At 39.3% G+C, this 27799-nt stretch overlaps 1 protein-coding gene across 4 annotated transcripts; it reads right to left on the bottom strand.

The window, feature by feature from the left end:
* Positions 1 to 563: 563 nt before the first annotated feature.
* On the bottom strand, positions 564 to 27799 carry CAPN7 (calpain 7). Of its 4 annotated transcripts, XM_031590290.2 has the most exons (21): positions 27610 to 27799; positions 23885 to 23993; positions 23241 to 23398; positions 20991 to 21058; positions 19558 to 19758; positions 18662 to 18748; positions 17698 to 17824; positions 17126 to 17211; positions 16102 to 16195; positions 15153 to 15299; positions 13556 to 13662; positions 11924 to 12044; positions 11559 to 11703; positions 10412 to 10511; positions 9009 to 9144; positions 8529 to 8604; positions 6730 to 6875; positions 6193 to 6255; positions 3974 to 4104; positions 2572 to 2664; positions 564 to 2487 (listed from the first exon to the last, which is right to left on the bottom strand). In XM_031590290.2, the coding sequence occupies exons 1-21, from the start codon at positions 27709 to 27711 to the stop codon at positions 2343 to 2345; spliced, it is 2442 nt and encodes an 813-aa protein (XP_031446150.2). In that variant the 5' UTR covers positions 27712 to 27799; the 3' UTR covers positions 564 to 2342. The 4 variants fall into 4 exon arrangements, with proteins under 4 accessions (XP_031446150.2, XP_089998595.1, XP_031446151.2 ...); XM_090142469.1 differs by lacking the exons at positions 6730 to 6875; positions 9009 to 9144; XM_031590291.2 differs by lacking the exons at positions 23885 to 23993; positions 27610 to 27799 and having other exon boundaries at positions 23200 to 23322.

Raw genomic sequence — 27799 nt, 5'->3', positions numbered from 1 at the left:
TATTCCACTAACCATGTTGGTGCAGTGTTTGAATAAGATTTGCATTAAAAGGACAGCAATACCAAACTTCAGTCCTGTCCCCTTAGAGGCATAAGCCCCATCCACTGATTGTATTGTGTGTAAGAAGCGTTGCTGTTTGATAGATACAGCTTTCCTTGCTTTTGTTTCAGTACAGTATGGAAACTGAGCCTTATATGCTTGTTTCTTCCAGTATAAGTTTTGCTCCAAGCATGTGCTTGGAGGAGGAAGAAATAAATGGGTAAAACCCTTTCTACAGAACAGAACCCTAGTACAGAAAAGAACTTGCTTTTACTGTGGTCTATCAGCTTGATCTCAACAGTGGGGGAGAGGCAACAGCTTAATTCGGAAGGTTGGCAGTGCGGCCTCTGCCTTCTGTAATTTTGAAAGTTTAGATGTCATAAGTGATAAAATACATGCAGGACCGCAGCTCTGGTTTAACCTGAGCTAAACAAATAGCACATGTTTATAGGGAACATGTAAGCAAATGAAGCTTAAATTTTGTAGGGAGGAACAGTCCTTGGCACAACTGACTGCATCCAGAAGCCCAGGATAGCCACAAAGAACCTAAATTGTTTCTGCTCAGCTTATGCCCGTGCTGTTCCCTATGTTGATATGCTGCAAAAAAAGGTAAGTCACAAGTGACAAGCTCAGCACAAGGCCCAGATAGTCTCTCACAGAACTGCAGTCCAAAAAGGCATGTGAACTCACTGTCCTTTGAAAGCCAGACATTTGTTAAGCAGCTGCCTCATGATAGAGATGAAGTAAAAAGGAGCTCAGACCGTCTGGGGAGGGCAAAGAGACTTCTGGGGGAGTAACTTTACCCCCAGGTATTTCTAGTTCTCCTGTAGCACATGCTCAGTTTCCTAACAAGTGGCACCTGTCTTCTGAAAATACCACCTTTTTGCTTGAAAACTTGCCAAAGTGGAAGGGCAAAGAGTTTCCTGTGGTAGCTTTAAAAGCACCCTTTTCCCCAACTGTCACATGCAGTTCTGTCTGTCATTCAAGGAAAAAACAATGCACATAATTAAGATCATTTAGTATTTGAATTAAGAAGGAAAATTCAGTTGCCTTTAATCTTTTTTGGATATTGTGTGTGTGTATAGCTGATAGGACAAAGGAAGAATGCAGGCAGTAGCCTTCTAAATTTTTTTTTTTCCCTAGAGTAATTCCAATTCCACTGCTTTCTTAAGAATTTTAACCCTGTTTCTACTGCTACCACTGGCCAACTGTACATTGTTTTAAATCAGTTTCAATTTAGAAGCAAAAGGTACCTTCCAGAAGAGAGATCATCTATAACAGGAGCAGCAAGCCCCCAGCTAGCAGCTGGAGTTCGGGAAGGGAGGAGGCTTAAATGATCCTTCTCCTATGAGCCACGTACTTGTAAAAGTAACAAGGATAAAACATTTCCTTGCTAGAGTGCTAATGGTGGGCAATTCACTCTCCAGCAGCACCAACAAACGAGGCTACTTCAGTAGGTGCAGAGAATCACACAGCACGCATTTGGATGAAAACCTTTCCCCCTGTCATGTGAAGGGCGTGTTCTGCTCACTGCAGTTGGTTACCTTCCCCTTCTCAGTGCTGATCCCCAGCAGGCAGGGTCTGGCAGCTTGCAGTAAGAAAGCCATATCTACCTTGTGCTATGTACTAAAGTAATACAAAATAACAGGTAATAAGGGTGAATCCTTTGCTTTTTTAGAAGTAGCTAAAGCTGGAGTCTTCCTTATCTTTTACTCCTCTGTACATACTTGAGATAAGCTGAACATGATAGTGGCAGTATGGAATATGTGCTCAGCAGTAGTGAACTCACATTTAAATGCGAGAGGTGCTTCAATGCTGTAAACATTCAAGGCAGCAATATAAATGGCATTTACTACATATCTGGGCCTGAGAATGAATAAGCAGAATACACAAGAATATTTTTCTTACATTTTTACATTTCAGAATAAAATCTTCAACCCATAGACCCCGTACTTCAGGAGAAGAGAATTTCAGTGTTAGTTTTTCTCTGAGCTCACTAGATTTTGATTTGAATTGTAGAAAAACCTGCAACAAATTATGTTCTTACATTCTTCCAGGTTGTCTAGATGTAACACTTTAGCTTGTTCACAAGGTTGCTGAACAGTGCTTACACCAATAGCATAGCAGCAAAAACCACATCTAATTTTCTGTCACAATCAATTGCCAAATTGGTGACTCTGTTCTTGGCTATAACTTAGGATGCAGTTTTGTTTTATGCATATCTGCAATAAGTCATTCATCTTTCTGAGACTGCAGGGCAGTTCAAAAATAGTCCTTGAGCAGCTATGTCTGGGTCTGTCTCCTCACTGAAGCTGTGATACCCTAAGAGGAGAAGTGCTATTAAAATCTAGGAAAAAAGGACCCTCTTGTTGAGGCAGAAATGTGGTGGGGATAATATTGTAGACTCCAGCAAGGATGTTCTCCACTTCCAGGTAGCAAAATCCACACCTACGATAAAAGAAGTGATTTCTTAAAACCAAGATCTGCAATGTTTCAAGCAGCGAAGATTTCATTGAATCAACTATTTATTACCTGTAGTCCCCACTGCTCTTCTTCTGAAAGCCATAGGAACCAGGATCTCCTACTGTTGACACAGTGACTATTTCAAACCCAACACTGTACTGCCTGCAAGCCAAGTGACAGATCATTAATTATTTGGGGAATCAGGGCTAGCAGGAGGAGAGTAAGTTTTTGAAGACTGTATAGCTGGAATACATTTAAGTTTTGTCACATTTGTGACAGAAATGTGAGTGAAGCTTACCATGACATGAATGTACAACTTGGAGGAAGAAGCATTTTGGTTTCAGAACTCTATTTGGAAAAATCTCTGCTAGCTTTTTGCCTCTACACCAAAGCAGAGCCCAAGTGGTTAGACTTGCAGTGACATGCATACAGGTTTTGGGCTGCGATCTGATCACCATCACAGGAACGTGAACGTTGGTGATCTCAGCACAATTCTCATGTTTCACTGCAACCTGGGACAATTTGTCTACTACCTCTTCATAAATGTGACAGGCACTGCTGGCAGTGTCAGTCAAACTACTTAAGTATGATCTACAAATACAGAAAATGCAAGCAGAAAAAGAAACGCTTAATTAGTGGAGTGGGAGAGCCACAGCTTCAAGGAAACTCGCTCATGTGCATTTTATGAGAGAGTTTCCTAAAAGAGAAGGTGGATAGAAACATGCTACCGCTTTATGGTGACACTGTGCAGCTTTGTGAAAAAACTGATCATATGATGACTGCATGGCAGGAGCTGCTGCTATTTAGAAGCACGGTATATTGATATCTTGAGGCAGATAAATTTTGCTGAAGCAATCTGACCTACATAACTTTAGTATAGGACTACAAGAAGTGAAAAAGTGCTTCCCCTTACCCTTTATTAGGTATCATTAGGCATACTGACAAGTACTGCAAAGGGGTTGAGAGGATCATACCACTTGAACCACATTCCAAGTTAGATCTATTTTATATTCTACTTCCTTGAATATCCTCTCCAAAACCTGGCCCTCCTGAGCCCTCTCCAGAGCTGAGATGCAGTAATTTAATAAAGGTCCACTCTACCACAGTAACAGTTGAGAGCCTGTAAGTATTACTTGCAACTCTGGGAAGAAGCTTTCACTTTGAAAGACTCTTCATAGGGCACTGACATCCAATTCTTCCTCCTGATCTGCCAGTCACAGAGTAGCTGCATTGACAGAGCTGAAACTACTGCACAGGCTGTTATTTAAGAACCTATGTTTATCATTTAGCATTGATGGCAAAGTTAGAAACAAACAGTCCTATACCTGCTTAATAAAAAGCTTAATATAGCTGCTTCCCATATATTATCTCTGGCTTTTCCATGATTTTCTCATCCACACCTTGGAGGACTCTGATAACTTATCCTTAGTGCCTGATATTCTCACTGTGTAGAGAAGCATGTATGACAAACCTTGGTCCACGTAGCTCAATTAGTAATGGCCCACTCTTGTCCAGCTGGAATTGATAGATAGGGTTGTTTTTGTAGCTGTCTCTGAAGTTTCCACATCCTCCAGCACTGTGACCTTTCCACTGTCCATTAACCTAAAAAGTCAAAAATACAGAAAGTGTTTTATATACTGAGAATTTGTGTATAGATAAGTGATACAGGACATGAAGTGTCTCTCACTTCAGTTGTCCCTGACTACAGTAATCTTGGAATCTTTAAAGAATAAGTGAAAGCTGGAATTTGATCCGAGTCAGAAAGTTTAACTACCTGACTCAAAGCCTTAGATCTCTTATGAAAGTAATATTATTCGGCTCATAAAGACTAGGTGTTGGAGCCTTTGCTTTGAAAATCTCTCCCTCCAGCACTGCTTATTCACTACCATGCACTCTGAGAAGTACTACTGAGACAAAGATATCCATAAGGACAGACTCCAAAAGGACAAAGAAATACAAGAGACAGAATGTTGCTCAGATTTTAAGAAACAGGCCATCTGTTTGCAAGTTTCTCCTGCTAGTCATTAAATGAAAGTTTTAAGACATGCCAGGCATTTGCAGAGTTATAGCTGAGCTGCAGTCCTGTATGTTACTTCCCTCCCCTCTCTGTCAAACCAGCAGGGATCAACAATTTTTCCTGTGATTTAGTTTCTCTACTCAGTCCAAAACCCTCAAAGGTGACAACTCAGGAAAGCAAGGGGGATTTCTTCCCCCACCACACAACCTGAGGCTGCTGTGAATTTCCAGGCCTTTTCTACCTCAATTATGGACTTCCACCACAGCTGGGCTAGCACAACAGATGACCACCCAACTTTGATACAAGCCATCTCAACAGCGCTTTGACTGGTAAATTGTGAATTAGTTATCTGCTTGCCTTTAAATGCAATGACTGCAATACAGTTACCCAATAAGCATTAAACAGGCAACTAGCCTTCTGTATTTAATCACTTAGACAGAGCCAGTCATGGCCAGATAAAACATGCCTTTCATTTGAATAGCAGACAGATATTATCTTCAGATATATCTTCAGGGTTTTGGACACTGAGTAGAGAAACTAAATCACAGGAAAAATTGTTGATCCCTGCTGGTTTGACAGAGAGGGGAGGAAAGTAACATCTTCAGTTAACAGGAGGCTTCCATGTACTTAATTCTCTTTTGAAACTAACACAGCATAAAATAGATGACAAGTCTTAAGCAGGCATGTCATCTTTGGTGCATTTTTCTCTTCTTAAACCCTTCTTCTAAACTAAGCTCAGTTTTTTAGAGCTACAAGTGACAGTGGTTTCTGAAACAATTGAGAATATGGTCACACTATTCCCAGGAATCTCTCTAGGTACTTACTGTGCTCCTGAGCTGGTGAGATTCAAGGACAATAATAACAGCAGCATGTGGCCTCCAGACCACCTGGGCTTCTCACTTATTCTAGCCAAGTATTTATTTGCTCTTGCCACTACTGCTGCTCTACTCTCAGAGAGCATTTCTATATGAAATACACCATCTGTATGCTGTCTCATTCCTATTTGACAGTGTGAGTGCTTATCCAACTTAGCAAAATTTAAGGTCTGTGACAATTTAAGGTATTGTGACAAATGGACTTAATTAGGATGGTCACAGTCTCAGTGGTGGTGTCTTTGCTTTGCCTCTGCTGCTTGTGCCTTATCGTGCCAGGAATTTTGGAAGAAAATTGCTCACTTTCTTTTGATAAAGTGCACAACACTCCGCACACTCCTTACATACTAGGGCACGGGTTGTTACTCCAAAGGTCAGTCTGTTCTACAAAGGATTGATTTTGTATCTGCACCAGTACAGCTCTAACACTCTCTGTGATGAAGATAAAGCTTATGTACTGAATAGGAGTCTCTTGCTGATAAAAGTTAAGCCACTATCCTTACTAGTATAAAGAATCAGCCAGCTACCAAAGGCTTTTTTGTTGTTATGAACAACTCTTAAAGCAGCTAATTGTTTGGCAAGTTAAATGCAACTTAACTGCAGGGTTGGTCTTGCACTAGGTATGCTTAGATTGAGCTCTAGTTGACCTCCTTAATTAAGAAGTTTGGTTTCTGAGAAGACAGCCTGAACTGGCATTTCTGGACATTAGTGGAAAATTATATTTAGGAACCCTGTACATCTTAAACATAGAAAAACTAAACCAGAATCATTACTTAGTAACTCAAAAAAAAAATTCCTTACCCGTTTGGAAGTGGTGTAAGGTGTAGGAATCTTGGAAAAGGTAAACTTGCACAAGGAATATACCTGTGTGGTAAAAGCAGGAAGTGGTCACCCATCTGGCATTTTTCATGACATTAAAAGAAAAAAAAAAAACAAAAACAAAAAAAAAACAGAACTGCCTACAAATATTTTTTAGATACTTGCTCTATTTACATGCTTTAAAAGCAACCACAAAGGAAATGCAGCTTTAGTACTTGGGCTCCAGTGACCTCTTTCTGTCTTACCTATCTCTTATCAGAGGAAAAGGAAAAGTAGTGGCTGATGGCAAAAGAAGAGGAGTCCCCCACCACCACTGTAGTGTATTGACACCCTATATTGTCTCAGTTACAATGGAGAACATTATCAAGCACATCATCCAGTGATTCCACTCCATCATGCATAGCCTCCCTCCTCAAAGTAACAACATGGATGCAGAAGTGTACTTACTCATCACATTTACAAATAGAGGACACTTTACAGTATAATTATTCACATTTATTATAAACCAGCAGTACATACCCTGATGGTGTAATGGATAGTGTTTTGTTTCTCATACTGAGACACCACCAACGTAAACGTATGGGTCCCTGGAGAGGTCAGCTTTATCTTGGTCAGATAATGAGGACTGTTGATCCGAATGCCATCAATATATGGAAGAGGATCAGCTGAAAAAGAAAAGAATGAACACTTCCCCCAGTCAAAGAAACCCCTCAGCCATTTATAATCAATGAATTCTGCCCAGAAAGTCAGACTGTTGGTACTGTGTTTAGACTATAAGCAGACTTGAGTGCTTTCAGAAGAAAGGAGCCTCAAGATTTGCTCATAGAAAGCAAGGACAGATAAGAGCAACTATCATTTTATGAAGATGTACATCACACATGACAGGACAAATTCTGCACTTGAAAGTACAGCTTAAATGACTTGAGAGAACTTGTCCAGCTCTCACCAATGTCTCTGTTCAAAGGAGTCCTACTGTGATTATACTGAAATGTAAAGAAAAAGATAAGGAACATTTAAGCACTCAACAAAAACCTATGAGAAGTCTGCTAGAGAAGCTCCCTTCTCTGTTGACAGGGCAGCTGCACTTGGTAAACAAGACTTTGCAACATGTTCATGCCTTGGAGAAACAAAACCACATCTCCATTCTCCTAGGATCACTGCATAATACAAACACAGTATTTATTATAAGCATCCCAAACATTTTTCTTTTACGATTACACAATGCAATTTGTTATCTGGGCTCTAATTGGTTATTTCCAGAATTATTTTAATTTTAGTGAAGCAGAGAAATTCTAGCCAATTACTTCAATAGACCCAGAATCAGTTCCTTTGTTTTCTTCCACAAAGCAACACGGGAGAAGTGGAAGGATTAAAATAAAACAACAAGAAGCTTAGGAATGGGGAATCCCTGTCTCAGAGCCAAAGGATTAACCTGTTTTGTTCTGATCTCATTTTAACAGATGGTAAAAATAATAGTGCAGCTTGACAAATCTATTTCCATGGAAAAAAAGTTTCAAATGAGTTTGAGCTCGTGAGATTACAAGTTTATGAAAGAGTTTGGTTATCAAATAAAAACAGACAAATCATCCAGCTCTCCTTAATGGTCTTGCTGGAAAACTGCCTTTTTCAAGCACAGCAGAATAGTTCCCTCCAGTGTACAGAAGTGCATTGGTTGCTGACCTGAATGTTTTCAGTATAACACACATAAAATAAGCACTGCTGCCACTAGCAGCATCACAAGCAGTAAGGACAAGCAAATTCTTTAACAAGATCAGCTCGTGCAAAACCTGATGTTTTGGGAAGATCTCAGTGGACCTTGCCTCAAGATGGCTTGGATTCTAGGCAAACTGGTTGGCAGAGTACACTGAACAAGACCAGAGATGAACCCCACAACCATTACCAGCTATTCCAGTAGAAAAACAAACAAACCCGAATGAGGAAAAAAAAAAAAAAAAAGCACAAGTTCCACTCTGTTCAGAAGAACTTTAAAAGCTCCTACTATCTGTTACATGAGCATTACCTTTACTTCCTGTGTCTCAGATCTACTATCTTTCTTAGAATAAAACATACATGCCCTTTTTGCAGTTGCAATGAAACTCCAAAAATCAAGTAGGGGTAATTAAGCACATACAGCCTGGTTTATTCCTTCCATGCAGTCTGTTAACATGGTCAAAGGGCTGAATGACATCAGAAGATTGACCTCATAGAATGAGCTTTGCAGCATGAAAACAAACTGTGCCTCTCTTTCCCAGAGAACTCTCTGCAAGTGTTCATTTATTCTTAAGCATCATCTTTTTTGACAGCTGTGGTATACTAACCTGGATAGTAAACTTTTTTGCCATCAGTCTTGTATACAACCATAGTGATAAATTCCCTATTGTGTGCAAAGTCGTCCTATAAAAAAAAACACAAACGGAGTTATAAGCTTCTGTGGAATATAACTAACATTTAATCTAAATCAAACACACATTCTCCCATCCCTTTGATCACCACATGCTATGGTCCAATAGTTGCGTTCATCTTTTTAAAATGTCTGAATTAAACCAACTACCACTAATTTAACTGAAAAAAGTTCAGGCTCTTGGGAGTCAGAATTCCTCTGGTGCTCTAATGGTGGAATGTAATCACCTCACTCAATTTTTACACTGAGTCTACCTCAACCATCTTGAAAGCAGGTATCTGTACTGCTGAATTTAAAGTTTATACATATACACATACCTGGAACATGTAAATATAAGCAGTAATACCACAGACAGATACTACAGAGCTCAGAATATGGAAAGCACGAGAACTCCCACCTTATCCGTGATGTGTCTACTCAGCAGCACCCAGACCACAGCTCCACCCTGTGGGCATTGCACCTCCAGCTTGTACTGTGGGTTGTTGGCCAGGCTGTAGGCATCCTTCACTGGGCCTTGCTTTGCATCCCAAGTACTAGAAGCAATGCAGACATTTCATCAGATCAGTTTTGAAAACAAAGAGACTTCTCTAACTGTAGGATGCTTCATATGAGCTTTCATGTCCAAAAGCTTGCTTTTCTTTTTCCCCGTCCCCTACAGATTTCTATATTCAGGTAAATTTTTGAACAACAATCTGCTTAATGTTTGAAAAGGTGCCGGTACCTCGATGTACCCTATTACAAAACCTGCCTCAGGAACTGTCTAGACAAGGAAAACATGGGGGAAAAAAAAAGTGCTGATGACAACACAAAGTGACACACTGGGAACAGAAACGGATAAAGCTATTTGTGTCACTGACTTTTCCCACCCCTTAGAACAGCATTTGTGAATAGCTGCATTATTAACTAAGCTTCAATTTATCTCTGTTGTTATGCCACTATTTATGGCAGATGTCACAATGCTAGGCACTGCCCTATGCAGAGGTATGACAATCATTAACAATACAAGGAAATACAGAGTAGAAGATGACTGAACGTGTATGTTCATCTCAGACCTCATTTTGCTACAAAACAGCACTTTTTGGAATTAGTCTGAACACAAAGCTGGAAGGAGCCTTTACAGAGAAATTGAGAAGTTGTGCTATTGATGATGGAGCTTGTGCAGAGCTAACACATACAGAAGCCATGTGGAAGCAGGGATGAAGCGTGGTATACTGCAGCAGAGAAACAAATAAACCCTCACTTCCAGAAATGTAGGCACTTGTCTTCTAACTGGGTTAGAAAAAGACTGAATGAAATGAATACCAGAGGGAGAACAAGTATCATGTTCAAATAAATTCATGGCTAAAGGAGGTAACATACAACTACAATTGGTGAGAAATGGACTTTGACTCCTACGACGTGAGCAAATACACCTTGTAAAGATGACATGCACTGCCCAGTAAAATGGATTCCAAATAAAAGTTAGGTCACTGAAGCACTACCTAGTGACTGAGTAAACTAACAGCAACTGTGCAAAAATCTGATTTCTATTCTAATATAGATAGAGATGTGGTACTGAGGTCAGCATCCACTTAAACAACCTTAAGTCCACAGTATCATCACAAAGATCACAGGAGTTTCAACAGTGTTGTGGAAAAACTCAAAACAAAAGCCTGGGCTCAGAATTTAGAATAGTAAAGCTGGACTCCAACCATGCTCTTGAGCCCAACCTCTTCAGCAGTGAGAAAAAAATGGAATAAAGGAAACACCTCATCAAGACTTTTAGCATTACTGAGACAGAAGTTTTTCCCTTGAACCAACCTGTGAATACATGTAGATTCCTTAAAAAGACCTGGGTTCCAACTCAAATAAATAACATCATAGTACTGGCACAAGTCCTCCCAGGCAATCCAGAAAATCCCTAAAAAGAAATTGCTGTTATTGTTTGCTCAGCAGAAATGTTGAATTTACTCATTTTTCAAAAGTCTCTTTTCAGGCAAAAAATACAGCTGATATAAACCCCACATTTCTGTGAAACAGAGTTGTAACATCTGCACTGCCTACATTCCTAAAGTTAAACTTAACCCACAAAGCAAACAAGTTAAACCAAGAAAGACAAGTTAGTTAAAATTTCTGCTTTTCTTTAACACTGGGTACTTTCTGAAGCTGTCAAGACATTTTCATTCTCAAGCACTAATCAGAGGGCATGAGAGAACCTCTGTGCTATCCAATGAAGACATCACTAATTGATACTGAGCTGCCTTATTCTTTCCTAAGTTTCTGGAAAAAAAAAAAAAAAAGTAATCTCAGTTCAACAAACCAGTTTAGCAACACAGTGAACTATTCAATCAATTAATGTGAGTATCCTTCTTTATGGGACTTGCTTTAGCACCCTACATCTGCTTCATCTTTACAATTCTTGTGTAATCTTAACGCTCTATAGCTCATTTTAATTGCAACTCCAACCAACACCACCACCTACAAACTGACAGATTCCTGATGAAGTGAACTCTCAAATAGGTCTCTGATGCTGGCACTCACAGGTGTTGCAGCACTAGAAAAATATGCAGTCAGAACAGCTACATATTTAGACTAGAAAATCAGTAGGTAAATCCAGTCAGAAAAATAACTTCCTTAAAACTGTTAATGTAACTTCATATAAATTTTAATTACTAGACTCTACAGATACACTAATTCCTTCCTGAATGGATCTATGAGCTAATTTCTCCTAACTACCAAAAGCCAGGACTGCTATTCTTACACACTGCATGAAGTTCATACTGAAATGCTAAAATCTAATGGACTTGGATGCACACTGTTGTCAAAATGAAGTGGCATTAAACAAAAGGGTTTCCTCACTTACTCCACCTGTTTCTTGTGCTTAAGTGTTTCTTTCCACCTTTCTGCTGGGATAAACCACCACGGTCTGCATTATTTGATCATACAATGACTTTTTATGCCTTATTACCATTGTCTATTTTCTGAGCTGTTCTTGGATCAAAGTTCAAGTATTTTTGTAAATCTGGGGTCCAACTTCTTATGTCATTTTCACTGTATCGTCCCTTCCAACGTAAGTGGCTCCATGGATTTTTCAGCTGGAGGAATCTAAGCCCCTGAGGAAATACGAAATAAAACTGCTGGATTCACCTTATCAAGGTTATTTTCCTATTTTTATGAACATGGAATAGGGACCAGCATGTTAAGGAAATACAGCATCATTGAGCTTTATTGGAAAATCCTGGAAAGCTTAAGATAAAATAAACTAAAAATCAGTAGCAATCCATCTTGGACAAAGGTTTCAAGCTGAAAAAAGTGTTCAGTTTTACTTGGTACCTTATGTTCTCTTATATCCAAGACTGCATAGGCATGGGTTGGAACTAAACCCCATTTTTCTCCTTCCTCTTCAGACATCACACCTGTTGCTGTTGTGATAAGGACATCTCCTTTATGAAACCTATTTAAAAAAAAAAAAAAAAAAAAAAAGAGAGAACATTTTAATTAACAGCTCTTTAACAGCTGCAAACTAGCATTTGACAGATACTGTAATGGCATGTTTGCACACTGATAGTATGATCCTACTTTATAGGAATATAGGTTGTTTATTGTAAGCAGAAATCACACTTGAAGATGCTTCAGAAAACAGAACTATTTTCTTCCAATATTTAAGTACAGGATGCATGTGAAATAAATGGCTATTATCATTATAACATAAAAATAAGCATTTGTTATTCTGAAATTCAATCTGTGTCATTTATTAAAAATACTCACAGATCTTCAGCTGAACACAGAAATGGTTTCATCAACACTTACTCAAACCACTGCAACCAGTGAGTTAACTCTATTGACCCCAGGATTTTGATGGAGCTTCCCAAACTTGATAAATAAATAAATAAATAAATAAATAAATCCTTCTAGATTTCTGCATGGGCCCACATTCCAGCTTTGGTAACACTCAGTGTTATTCCTACAGGGTAGGAACTGTCAAATGACAGCTGAGTTCTGCAACTGTTCTGAATTGCAGTTGTTCACAGTGAATATCTGCTAGTGTTTCCTAGAACATGATACAATCCAAGTACACTCTCAAGGTACTGTATAACCCTGCACAGTTTACAGGGTCACTGGACTACAGACTGTCAGTCTAGCAGAGATCAACAACAACAGTGAAGCTATAATGATTAGATCTCACTAATTGCAGCCACACCTACAAACTGCAATGTCAGAACATCTACCTGAAAAGCTGTTGACAATCAAGTGCAAGTTCCTAAAATCCTGAAAAAGCACTATAGTAATAATCCCACTCTCCCATCATGAATGGGGTTCTTTTGGTCAACAGAATATCCCCCTTCTACTGCCTTGAAATACAAAAGGAACTGGTTGCACAGAACAGTTGTGAAATAAATCTAAGTACTTGCTAGCTGACATATACTTTATGCTGAATCTTTCACCGTAAGTAGAATTGTATTACAATAGGTCAGAAGATGAGGATCACAGTTTCGATATAAGTTTTCTGCTGCTCCTCCAGATTTACATCTGGAATATAATAATCAAGATTTTTGTGATATGATTAAGAATACCATACTGATCTGCTTGCTAGGGACAGCAGGTCAGGTTCTGGGGGATACTCTTCATATATTTCCTTCTACTTTTTAAAGACTTCAGTTATACAGTGGTTCTCATCTGCTCTTCTCTGATTCTACAGTTTATTTTTCTTCATCTAGAAATTGGCTGCTTTTTTTTTTTTTTTCCCATTAAATGGGAAGGAAAAATATTCCATAGTATCTTACTCTTCTATTAAAGTCACCAATACATCACTTTTTCTTCTTCCAGAAAATATACGGAAGTTATATAAACCACAATTTGTAGTAGCACCAAAATTCTGCTGAGGAATCTGTAGTGACTGTAAATTGATAATCCAACTACTACAGAGCAAGCATTTTAATTAGTTAAGAAAGAACAAACTTCTACCTCTGATAGAGCATTCTGAAAGTGCTATCTCTATCAAAAGCTTGATTGTCAGAGTGCATAGCAATTCTTTCAGGTATCCAACCAGTCAGCGCATGGAGATCGATGTTCTGAAATACAAGTGTTCAGAAGAAAACATAATAGGTAACCATAAAAGCACCTTGAAAGAAACCAAAGATACTTATTACAATAGCTCTACATATGAAGACTCAAGAGTAAAACAATATGAAATTTGGAAATGAGCTGATGAAGAACTGAAACTTGAGAGGTATGAAAGCATTAGAAAAGTTGCATCAGTTTTATGATGCGTTCTATTTATTTCTTTGATTCACAGAATTTTAAAGTACAGCCTCAGAAGAACTACTTGGAATCTTGCTATTAGATATGCATTTTAAATTATTTATGTTTTACTTCTAAGGCTCTGGGTTTCAGGGTTTTTAATATATTTTCGTAAGGCTGACATTGTCACGCTTTTCAGTAAAAAGAGGCTTTAATCTCCTTATTTTATCTTCTTGAAATATTGCTTCCTACCCTCCTGCTTTGAGCTCCTCAAAGGAAAAGCAGAGATTATAAAGGCTTGAAGAGTCCATGAACAGGACTGGTGGGTGGGAATTTTGCAAACTGCAAATACAACACAGACAGTAGGTAACCCTGATTAGACAACGAAGCTGTGATATAGTTAAGAACAGAGGGGGTGGAGATTAAATGTCAAATGTCAGTCTGTTTTTCCAGACAGCAAGTTAGAGGAGGACAATGCAAGTAGAACAGCTATTCTGTTTCTTCAGCACTGTTCTGCAGAACAAAGCAGCCCTCCACTGACATAAACATACATAAAAATGTATGCTACATTTTGCCTTTATAGAAGGCCACATTTGTCTAAATAATCACATTTCTGAGGGTGATAACTACCTATCACATCCACAAAAATACAATTATCAAGACATCAACTAGAATGGAATAAAAACACACTTAAATTTAAGAAGTCTGAATGAAAAATCAGAAATCCTTTCTAGGTAACGAATGAAGATTATTTGGGCTGGAATAGACCAGACTCTTTGAAAGAATAGTTTCCATGTCAACAACCTGGCTGCAGCATTATGACGGCCTATTAAGTAACCACACTACAGGAACCTGATACATACTCATTATAAATGAGTGGAACAATCAGATAAGCTCTCTTATATCAAAGTACTTGTTTCCTGCATAAACATGGAGTATTTCAGCCTGCTCCTTTCTTAGCTGGCTGCTCTACCTAACAAGGGAGTATCATGCTGTTCATAGAATGACAGAAACCAAAAATCTGCATTACCGATACAGACAGAGGCAAAAAATTTATGAGTTTGCTCCAAACGTTCATCTAGGGTCAATATAAAGCATATACTTTCCAACCATAAGTCTCAGTCCTACAGTTAGTACAGCAAGTTTAACTCTGCCCATGAAGTTTGACATACTTAAGCACAGTTAGGTATGTTTGTGATCGGAAGAAAAATTAAAACAGAAGAAATCCAACACTTACCTCCCAAGCATTTCATTCTGATTTCACTAGAAGAAATGAGAGATTATCTATTCTTTTTCTTATTAGAAATAATCTTGTACTTACAGAATTTGATCCAGGAAAATCATATCCTCCCATGACCTTCATGTAAGCCTTTTCTATTAGCGATACCCACAATTCATTCTTATTGTTAGAATAAGAGCAGAGAAGTTCCCCACTATGATCAACAGGTAACTGGTCATCTATGATCACCTATGCAAAATAAATTAAAAAATTATCTTAGAGCTAATAAAGCACCCTGGAAGTATTTTTAAAAAAGATAACAAAACCTAACTCTTAGGAATACATGGCTTCCAAGACATAGATCTGATCACTTTTTCAGATGAGGACACCTGTATCAATCAGAGGCTTGCCCTGTAGTGAACAAGTTGTTCTGTTGCTAGCTGTCTCTTACAGCATCACTGGGTGACCTGTGAACATCTGCCTTGGTTTGCTCTTTAGGAAGTGGAGGTTTTGTCATTAGTCTATTACCAATACACTAATGAGACAGCACATTTTCATGTCAAATCCTATTTGTGCAAGAATGGATAATCCTTTTTGCAGAACACAGCCACTCATCCTACTAAAAAGCAGCCACTGGGAGATATACTGGAGAGCATGGAGAGCAGGGGAAACACTTAGTTGATCCTTCCCTCTAACAGTCATTTAGATTCCAGGATTTTGCTACTAACAGGCTTCCTAACCTAGAGGTTGTATCTTAGCATTTAATAATATTTGAGGACTTGCCCCCAGCCCCTCATCTATGAACACAACCATTGGATTTTTGAACTCCCACAAACAATGGTCATTCAAAATGAACTGCAATAGCGATTGCTACAGTATTTTATTTGATACCATTATTTACTGCACAAAGAAAACAATGTTTGTGAGTTTATAAAGCTCTACCGTTCATCTTCAGGCATCTCCTCTCTTTTTATAAAAAATCTTTGGTCATCAGCTTTTAAAATACATGATTTTAACAGTAACAGTATTAAGTTCCCCCCAGACCATTTACCTTTCTAGGTACACCATTGATATGAAGTTTCACCATGTATTTTCCACATGGATTATACTCTGGTTCTCCTTTCTTATTCTGAGGGTAAATGATACTGTTAAAAAAAAATAAAACACACAAATTGTGACATAAGTGACTCTGCTGTCAATACAATAACATAAGAAGTGGGATTTCTAGAATATGTTCTAAGAGATAAATACAGAATTTTACATGAAAAAGCCACTCAAATTTAATGAAAAGTGGCAATGATGTTTAAATAGATTTTATTTTTCAGACCTTATTCCTGATGCAGTTCTCTCCTAATTGGAGTAAGAAAACCCACGAGTAATAGAGAAATTTTTCTAACTGAAACACAAGCAGATTTGTCTTACTTTTAAATGTATCAAAGTTATGCAAGTTCTACTTAAATACAGTATTAGCCTGAATGTCAGTCAAAGGTTTCAAGATTATGGTGGTACAGAACTCTCTGCTCATGAAGATTCACTTCTAGCAAGTGTAGGTTAAAACAAAATTCTAGAAATAACATTCACACGCTTGTCTGCCAATGGGCTCCTGGCAGACAGTCTGCCAAATTCATGCTAAATTTATCACAGAATGCTTGTTAAATTGGATTGAGACAGTGTTGTTACCATTCTGCAGCAAGATTTAGTATCAACTATTTGTTGTACAGCAGTTGACATAACAAAGAAAGAAACAAACTACAAAGCATTCTAAGTAAAATTGTTATTAAAAACAAAGCCTTCCAGACTATTTGCTCTTCTCAAAGCACATTTAAAGTAGCTTCACTTTTAGAAGTGGTAAAGCCACAAGATTTCCAGGGAGATAAAGGTGAAACAAACACTAACTTTTACTTTACCCAAATGCATGATAGACAACCTCAATTAAAACTGATAAAAGTAGAGCATACTAATCTAAATATTTTTTACATATTACTCATTAATAAGCGTAACAGACAGTAATTTAAACAGAGCATACTGCTTAGCTGTGTTAAGCCTGATGATCTTAGAAAATAACAGTTATTTACCTTGTAATCAATTTTTTGTTATATCTTCTTTCATATGCAGCACTGATAGCAAGCGATGCCACAAAGGAACAATCTGACACTATTGTCTGTAAAGAAAAGATGACAATGAGGATATTTACTAATATTTAGATACTAAAGAAAAATGGCTTGAGTGGGAAAGAAGGGAAAATTGTCAGTTAGTGATTCCCTTCAGTAGTGAAAGGATTTAAATGGAAAGAAGCCAAGTTCAAAAAAAAAAAAAAAAGCAGGAAATATTGCTTGCTCTATAAGTTAAAAGATTTACTGAAGGCAATGAGAGGTAAACGCAGTTATCTTGTCATTCACTCACACTTAGCCTCTTTCTTCCCAAAGCACACAGTGTTTCCACTGTTAACGCACTTGTTCATTCTTCTGGCTAAAGAACACATGGAATTTGAGGTGGTACTGTCATTAAATTAACATCAGGAGAGCCATGAAAAGCTCTCTCACATTTAGGGGTTTCTTTTTGAAAAAGTAATCCTCTTCTTTTTTGGAAAGTCTCATACCCTGCTATGTGCTCTAGCAGCTAATGTTCCTCTTTGGGAACAACTTACCTGCTTTATGCTGAAACTTGATACAGTGTAAATCATCGTGGGGTTATTTGTTATGTCATCTGGCCGTACCCACTTGGCAAACATTGCTTTCTGTTTGGGGGATAATGGCAACTTCCCACATTTATCACTAGATTTAAGAGAGAAAGGCAGAAATAACAGTTTAGATAGAAAAGCTTTTAATGACATCCCAAGTCATACATATATCTGACAGATGGTGCAAAATGTACATAGAACTATTACACAGCTGGAAAAGAAATTCAGAGAACAAAGTTGATAATTTGGTGGGGAAAAACAGAAAATATTAAAAACGTGAAATGAAACCCAAGAGTCCCCTTCATAAGGCTGAACAGAAGAAAGGAATTCCAGAAAGCCAACTACCCCAACAGAAACCCAAATTCTTGCCTTTAATTCAACATGATGAACTAATAAAAGGCTTCTTCAGTTCAGAAAATATTGAGGTATACCTAATTGTCATGCCTTTAGCAGAAAACTGAGGAAAAAACACCAACCAGATGACTTGCCTATTGTGGCTATGTAAGGTGAGCCTGTATCACTGCTCACACATAAACATCTAACAGTTTTCTGTCACTCTTCTTCTGAATAGCCCTTTACAGAGAAGACAGCTACCACCTTCATTTTGCAGGTGGGACAACTGAGACAGAGAGCACTAAAAACAATATGCAACTGGAAAGTTGCCAGCATAGCCCAATACTCCAAAAAGCCAAATTGGAATATTCTTGAAGGCTCACAGGGACAACTGTAAAGGCACTGCAGAGCAGGATCAGCTTACGTTAAACAGTCCCAAGATCAGACTGAGAAATGAGGTTGCAGTATTTAAGTACCTCAGCCAAAATTATGCTTAAAAATCTGCTTAAACAATTTTAAGAGAAAACACAACAATACTGATTATTGGAAAGAATTCAGAACAACAGCAAAGGAACATCAGTAATTGAACAGCACTTACGAAAATGGCATAGGGAAGGCAAAACGTTCCCTCAGATCGACACTCATGAAAGGGACATATTCAATGCCATTAATCTTTGAAGTCTTTCTGCAAGTTGCAAGAGAAAGATATAGTTACAAACTTATCTATCATCTTTCAAAGGTTGAGTCTGAAAAGTCACTCACATTTCTATCTTCAGGACCATATCTTTAGTCCATTTAAGTGCCTATAGCAAATAAACAGATTAAATGGAATAAGATCAAATCCTGGGCAGTGTTGAACATAACCTCTGTCACAATCTTATTTAGTGCGGAGGGAGAAGGAAAAATGTTGTAATCCCTATCAGACAATGCTTTTTTTTTTTTTTTTTTTTTTTTAACATATACTTAATAGTTTTCAAAATTCACATCCTTGCCTAAAGATTTTATGGATTTGTTAAAATATGTCTATTATGGCAGCTATAATAAAAACAAATGCAAAAGGAACTGAATATAACAGAAGGCATAATCCTGAAGCATACCATGCTTCCTCAATTTCCTGTGAAACAGTAGTTGTATCATACGTAAAACCATCCTCATACCTGGGCACCTGAGAGTGAGATCTTTCATGAACTCAATCAGGTACAAACATACAAAAATATGGCTATGAAAAATACTCCTGGCAGCCAACTACCAGCTGTCTTCTAAACATGCTCTAGAAAACATGCTCTGTGGATAAAAACCACTGATTATATCACTGTAGAGAATACAAGAATTTATTAAAGTGTGTGTAATGGCAACAAATGAGTTTTTAAGTAGTGGTTTTCCAAGCCTCTGCTTATATACCTCAAGCTTAGGTGTGTAAAAATTTACTGTCCAAGATGCACAAAGGAGTGGGCACAGGTGATAAAACTTTGTAAAAACTTGGCCTCTGCTCACCTTAGTACTTCAATCTCCTCTGCAGTGTACCTCTGACCTTGAGACTCACTAGCTTGTACTGCTCTGATTGTCTGTGGTTTATCATTTAAAGAAAAATCAGGTCCCAGTGGAAAGAATGTTCTGACCGGCTGATTTGGTTTAGCAGCAGTTGACTTCTCCTTCTGAGATGACTTTGACATTGATACTTTCAGTGCTTCTGCTCTAAAGGAAAGAAAAATGCATTCTGTGTACAATCATAATGAAAATATGGCTATGGGTCAATCATTAATTTCCTCGTTCATGCTTCTCATTTGTTAAAAGGGATGAACAGATGTTCAAGCTGACCAATATCATTTCTCCTATGAAAAAAATCAATTTATGAATGATGTCAATAGAAGATAAACATCAGAAATAATTCAGTACTGATGCCATTATTTCTTTATTTTCCCATTCAACAATCAATTAAAATATAGCATTCGCAATTCATTAAAGCCTAATGAATTCTGCTGAAAGTATCTTTTTGTCACCTTTTAGACTATAGTAATAGCAGCATTTATGTAAGCATTCATTATCTGGAACCTCAGGAAAAGACCACAAACCCAGAGAGAGAAAATCCCTTTTAGAGTCATTCACTGACAGGACATAATTTCCTAATTGCTTCCCCCATGAGGCAGGATCTCAGTGGTAACTCATCAATGTTGGTTTCAGCATCACCTATTGCCTTGCTTTCTCTTAGACTTTAGGATTTGACTAGCAATTACTACAGCAGAAAAAAAAGCAACTATTCTTAAAATCCAGCACTTCAGCTGTTTGAAAAGACTATATTCAGGAGCCATCTTTTTTTTTGTTGTTGCTGCATTAAACTGTGAGATAGTCACACATATAAATCAGGGTGGGAATTTTTTAACGCAGACTGAAAAGCACTGGATATCTGCTAATACTGAAGCAGCCCAACACAGTTCATTATTTTCTGTCACACTGCTGACTAAGAAGGAGTTACACACATGCAACTTGTTTTAGATACAGATTTTCATCCACTGGATTTACCTACATGATTAAATTGCTGCCTCAAACCAAGTACTTTCCAGTTTTTAAGCTGTCTTCATAGTGAAGAGATGCTGACACCCAGGCTTAGCACTCAACTGAATTCAGTGTTTTTATAAAAGCCAAAACAGTAGTAGAGTACTCCAATTCATCTGTCTGAAGACTAAAACAGTGCACGGTACTAACAAATACACAGCCCTTCCCTAATTCTGCATGATATTTCCAGAGGGTTGGCACAAGAGCTACCTCATCTACCTGTGTAACAGCTGGCAGCTATCTACCAGGAAAACTAATGAATCTGAATCCCTATGCTTTGCAGTACATTACAGACATAACAGATTGAGAATTCAACTCAGAGAGTGCACTGACACTCAACAGCTATTACCTGTACTAATAGTGGCAATACTCACCTATCTAATGCTTGCCGAGCCAGTTGTTTCAGTTTTGCCTGCAGGCCTGCTTCTGAAGTTTCTGTAGCCTTAAATTCAAAACACATAAACAACAAAAAAGCTACACATCCAAAGAAAGTCCAGATTTTAAGCTGTTTGTGAAATTCCATGCTTTTAAATTACAGGTCCCAGCTTTCCCCCCCCAGTCCTCCTTTGAAATGAGCAGGTATATATGTGGTAGTTTTTGATTTTTTTTTTTTAATCTCAATATAAAAAGGATACTAAGTGAGTGAATATTATTTTACTATTTTAGTAAATATTCATAGAATGAAAGTGTTATTCAACATTTTTCAGCACGGGAAATACTGCATACACACAAAAAACTACTTAGAAAACTATTAAAACTATGGACAGAAAAAAACAACAAATGTTATGTACACTATTGAACTAAAATATATGCCATTTTTTTCTCCACAAGTGTGTCAAAAATAATCATGGTAACTTAGGAAAAGATACATTCGAATGTTCACTTTCATTGATAAAGCCTGCTTGCAAGTTAAAACTCTTGTTTTCCCACATGTAAAGCATAAAATTGTCTATGAAGGGCACCAAAACCATTATCAGGAGTGCTAACTGCTATTTCCAGTTGGGAAGAAGATCGTGACAGTTCACTCATATAACTAGTTTATACTTTCTTCCTTACAGGTGAACAGGTAATCTGGAGGAAGCACAACATGAGCTGTGGCTTCTCTTGTCACAACCAATAGCAGGTTTCAGGTTTGAGCTTTGAACCTTGACTGATTCTCCTGGGTCACCTACGTAAATGGAAGAAACAAAAGGCAAGCTACTTTCACCCTAAGAAATGAAACTAGAAATACCCTAACAATTTTTCCACCTGTTAGTAAGTTACATTTAGGAGTTCCTGTTGGAAAAGACTTTGAAAGATGTATGAAGGGAAGCAGTGGATGTGATACACCAGAAGACCTATCTAGGAGACAATGAGGAATACACACAGCTGCTCTCTTACCGCTTCAAGGGTAAGAAGGAAGCAGATCTCTGCACCTAATATAGAAAGCAAGACAGAAGTAGTGATTCACGACAGAGTTCCTTCCATCTTTTATCCTGGGGAGAAGAAGGTACCTTTTGATCCCCTTGAGAGATAAAGCCTACAGTCATTTTAACAAAACAGCACGTTGTCAATATTAAAAGAAACCTTAGCTGTATCTGCACCTAATAAAAGGTCAGGTAACAGCAACTGTTAATGAGATATAGAAATTACTCCGAAATTATATGTAAGTAGCACGTGCATGTACTAACACAACAGGAGGAGAAACAGCAGTCAAAAGCAGTATGCTGATGCAGTGGTTTATATAATAGACAAAAGCAGTTTTGATTAAATAGCTGAAGCAGAAAAACTAGAGCAGTTCTACTAGCTCTTGATCTGGTTACCTTGTATCACTAGGGTTTTTAAGTCTACCTAAAACTGTTCAGAAGAATTCCCAGCAAAGCTTTTACTCTAGTAGCAATAGTAGTATTTCCCTCCCAACAACCCATATATATTCACACTACAAAAAGGAAAGAGGAGAAAAATAAAAAACAGACTTGGTGGAGTTACATTATGATGGTGAACTCTTCCTATAATGAGTTAGTTATGACAACTGGACTTCAGAGAGAAAAGCAGTACCTGTAATTATGTTTGTCATCGCTCACATAATGGCCAATTTAACTCTACCATTAACTTCAGTGTGAATCGAATTCACTCATAATAGCTTTCATGTTAGCTACTGAGTAATCAAATAGTATTTTTTTTTTACCAGTTTTGGCAGCAGGAGACTGTAACGCTTTCACAAAACGCTACACAAAAAACTGCCAATAATTATTTCCTTCAATATAGTCAGAAAATAAAATATCTGACACATTAGAAAGCCATCTTCAATTTTAACAGTTTTAGATTTTTCTTTTAATATTGCATTCATTCTAGTGTAAAAGTTAACAGGACAAAATGTTCAGCATATTTGCATTTCTTAGTATAATCTGGCTCAGTGAAAACACACAAATGACCAGTCCCCATGATTTTACAGCATTAAATAATGTAACAACGGGAAGAAACATTACAGAAACAACTAATGGAAAAAAAAACATTCAAGAACAGCTTTTAGAAATACAGGTACTCCATTTTTAAGCTAGCCTTTAGGAGTCAGTTGCTTGTGTAAGTGGAAGAATTCCTTACCATCACGTAATTCCACCAAGTTAACTTGTAGCTTAACATACTGTTTTCAAACAGAGCTCCACCGCTTCCGTGTACAACTCTATAGCTTCTTCTGCATTGCCTTTATCATCTTCATCAAAAGCCTGTGTAACTAGGAAGTGAGCACGCTCCAAGTCCAACTGCTGTTTTGACTTCAGAGGGTCTGTGTTCTGAGACTGAACTAAAAGAAAAATGAAAGTGTTCAGCTTTCTACAGCAGCAGACATGCAAAAGCATCCTTCCCATAGCACTGAAACTCTAGTAGTTCTATCAGATGAGAAACGTCTACTCTTTGGCTGCAAACAGAAAGTTGGCAAACTTTGCTGAAGACATCTTTACAATGAAAAAGAAACAAACACTCTTCCCCAAGGCTGAGACATGCTCTCAGGATATGTCATATGTCAAGTAACGTACATAAGATCTCTTGCATATTATGCAGATGTGGTTCCTAAGAATTTAAAGTGGAAGAATATGCACACCCAAGTCCTTAGGAAATAAGTCTTCTGCACTGTGCTACATTTCTGATTCACTAAAGAATTCAAAACAGTGACTCACAAAAAATAAGAAACACGAGAAGCAGAGCAAACATCACAGATACATATTTCACAGCACTGTTAGGCTTTCTACTAAATTTATGGAGAGGTTTGATTAGAAAGCTCCTTACCCACCTGCTGAATGGAGAGCTTGAACTCTCTCCAAATACTCATTTATTTTTTCTTGAATATTTTCCAAGCTTGACCCTGCCATGCCAGCATAAATCAAGGCTTGTGCAGCTTCCTGCAGGGAAAGGAATTTGAAACAAGAGTTGGTGACTGGAAAATTACTTTCCATGAACAGAAAGCTACAGCAACAATGAGTCTGCACGAAAGCTGGCTCCTACACCCACACTGAGGTTCAGTGGTGCAGGGAGAATCTGCCAGAGAGAAGAAGTTACAAATGAAATCCAAATTTCCTAAGTTCAATTTCACACAGAACAACCTATAAGACTGCAGAACCTCAGAAGATTTATTATAATCACAGAACAACTTGGGTTGGAAGGGACCTCAAGGATTATGAAGCTCCAGCCCTCCCCACCACAGGCAGGGCAGCCAACCTCCACATTTTATACTAGACCAGGCTGCCCATGGCCCCATCCAACCTGGTCTTGAACACCTCCAGGGTAGGGGCATAAGGCCACATCTTAGGTCAGTGTGTGCAGTCACACACACAAAACCAGAAATTTTAAATGAACTTATTCAGTCATGCATTGAAATCAGCTAAGTAAAACTCAGGACAAACTGTCTTTCACTTTTAAAGGTGCAGATTTATGGCTAGGGAAGAAAATAAGAACCTTAAAAAAAAAAAAAAATCAACACATCACTCATAAAGTATTTGCACTTAATCTAATAATAATGAGAAGAAAACCAATATAAAAAACCTTTAAAGAACAAATTCATAGAATTACAGAGTTTTGTATGAATAACACGGATAGAAAAAGTGATCAGATCTCGAAATTCTACAGAATTAAGATTTCCCAGCTCCTCAAATTTTTGTCTTTAAATGTTTCTATGTGCAGAAAACACTGGATATTGACTGAAGTCCATTTCCAGGAGGGAGCATAAGAAGGTCTCCAGCTCAGAAGCACAGTGCGTTGTCCACAGGAAGACTTTGTCTATAATGCACAGATCTATTAGGAAAAAAATGCCCTCAATTGCAATCAGCTGTCTATCCACTCACTAAATTTATTTAAAAAAAAAAAAAAAAGCCACATTAAGGTTTGGCAAGGTTGAAATAACAGCCAGAGCTGACACGGTCTCAGAAGCATATGAAGAAATAAAAAAAAAATAAATATCGAGATCTGTCACTTTTAAAAACAAAGATAAAAACCTTACGCTGACCTCATTATTGGCACGGGGGAAAAAACCCAACAACCCACATTCGTGCAGCAGTGCTCTCCTTCCCAGCAGCAGCGGGTGAGGGAAAGAGGCAGTCACGTAGCAGGCACGAATGTAGGAAGCAGAACAACAACTGTCAGTGCTGCTCCCCAGTGATGGCCTTCAGGAAGACGGCTCTGTTCAGGGCAAGCAGAGCTGGGGCCAAAGGGGCTCTCGCTTGCCTTGTGGCTATGATTTTGCCAAAGCTGTTAGTTTATTCCCACACGTCTGCACAAGCTTAGAACCAATCCTAATACAATCTTTATTTATCAGGTTAAATATTTTACTGCCGAGCATCACAGAAGCAAGCACTGCATACAACCTGTCAACATCCATCGCCATATTCACAGGATCACAGAATGATTTGGGTTGAAAGAGACCCCAAAGCCCACCCAGCCCCAATCCCCTGCCATATGGGCAGAGCTGCCACCCACCAGCTCAGGCTGTCCAGGGCTCCATCCAACCTGGCCTTGAGAGCCCCCAGGGATGGGGCACCACAGCTTCTCTGGGCAGCTGTGCCAGCTGAGTGAAGAGTTTCTTCCTAGCATCTAACCTAAACCTTTGCTCTTTCAGTTTAAATCCACTCCCTCTTGTCCTATCACATCAACCTGCATAAAGTCAGTTCCCCTCCTGCTTGTAAGCTCCTTTCAAGTATTGCACCACATGAAGTGCTCACAGTGACAGAAAGGCAAACGTGGGTCAGATTTCATTTATATGTAGCAATTAAGTACCATTAATGTCTAGCGTACAACTAGTTTTGAGAAAAACACATTACAGACATCTGTTCCAGGAATGCACACACATCCGTGGCACACCAGAAGTAGAGATGCTATATTGCAATGGTGAGCATAATGCAAAAAACAAACAAATCTTCAAACCGGTGTTTTTAAATCCATACATAACTGGTTCAGACCACAACTGTTCTACCTGGTTTCAAGGTGCAAACAGACCCTCATGCAGTAAGCTGCAGCAGTGCCAGCACACCAGCTGTCACAGGATGTAGGTGTGGTTCAGAGCTGGTATTTCTGATCCATCACAAGTGAACACACACAACAAACCCATTCAGACATCCTGTTTGTTGTCTATCAGCAACAAGAAATGACATTTCCCATGCTTCATGCTCAGGTCAAGTTCTCGCAGAATCCAATTTGTCACCCATGTGCTTACTAAATGCACAAGCAGATAATAAGAAAGTTGATAAACAAGATACCTTCACACAGAGCCTGACACAAGAATCAATGCCTTGTGCTGTGAGGAACCTCCTGTCTGAGCACCAAACCTGTACGAGAGCTGTGATCCAAAGCCTTCCTTGTGCAGAGCAGTGCCACACTCACGTTGCCCTGTGTCCTCACAGGTGCAAACCACAAAGCATTTTCTGCCTTACTCTCCTTGTTGCATTTAGCCTGAGGTGCGAGAGATGCCTTTCTGCTTTTAGAAGTATCACCAAAATGCAGCACAGGAAAGTAATTTTTTGTGTGCTGTATGGAAAAGCAGATTATTTGCACAAAAAAAAAAAAGGTTTTCTCCTGAGAAGCAGCTGACAAGTTCTTGCAGGTGTGTCAGAAACGTGCCGTCACAAAGCAGCGTGTGCACAGCTAACAGATACCACACACGTGCTGCAGAGAGGCACAGACCTCATCAGCATCATTACTGATGATTATGACTGTGTAAGTACACACACTTCCCATAGTAAACTCAGCTCACCCTAAGCTCCCAATGTAGGTTAAATGCAGGCATTCCTCTTCCCGGCTAGGAATCTCTCCCAAAGAAGGGGACATTTAGACTAGATGTGAGGGGGAGGTTCTTGCACAGAGAGGGCAGTGAGGCCGTGGCACAGCTGCCCAGAGAAGCTGTGGTGCCCCATCCCTGCAGCTCAAGGCAGGTTGGATGGGGCCCTGGGCAGCTGAGCCGGTGGGTGGCAGCCCTGCCCATGGCAGGAGGCTGGAAACGGATCATCTTTGGGGTCCCTTTCAATCCAAGCCGTTCTGTGATTCTATCCCTTCACACAGAAACTTAAAAGCGTGGTCTTTCCGCACAGGTCACTCCAAAAGTAATGCCTCCTATTTATCTCCACGAAAATGACAATCGATACGAAGAGCACAACAACGCTACTCGACAGAACGAATTCTCAGCTACGAAACACAATTTTTTCAGCGCTGTCAGCACCGTCAGCCGCTCATTTTCGCCGGTGGCGAACAGCAGCCCGCAAGCTGCCCTCACACAAACCCGCGCCGGCACAGCCGACCGCTGCCAGCGCCACCGAGACGCGCCGCCCACCGCCTCGCCGCGCTCGCAGCCACCGCCCGCTCCGCCGAAACGCTCAGCAAACGCTGACGAACGCCAGCGATCGCCAGGCAGCCCGGCTCCACCCTCACGGCGCCGGGCCGCGCCGCTCGCTCCGGGGACGGACAAACTTTCCCCGCGGCCTTCCGCCTTCCGCGCTGTCAACGCCCGCCCCCGGGCCTTCCCCCGCCGCACACCTTGTAATAGAAGACGGCCTCCTGGTAGCGCCCGCTCTGGTCCCGCTGCACCGCCAGCTGCGCGAACTTCACCGCGTCCAACTCCAACGCGCTGGCATCCATGGCCGCTCCCCTCCTGCCACCCCCCGCCACCGGCTGCGCGCCACCAGCCCGCCCGCCGCCCGTCCCGGTCCCGCCCGACTCCGCCCCA

The sequence above is a fragment of the Phasianus colchicus genome, chromosome 6 (assembly GCF_987193195.1).
Source record: "Phasianus colchicus chromosome 6, bPhaCol1.hap1.1, whole genome shotgun sequence".
NCBI classification, from domain to species: Eukaryota; Metazoa; Chordata; class Aves; order Galliformes; family Phasianidae; genus Phasianus; species Phasianus colchicus.
This window is presented reverse-complemented; position numbering and strand designations above follow the sequence as displayed.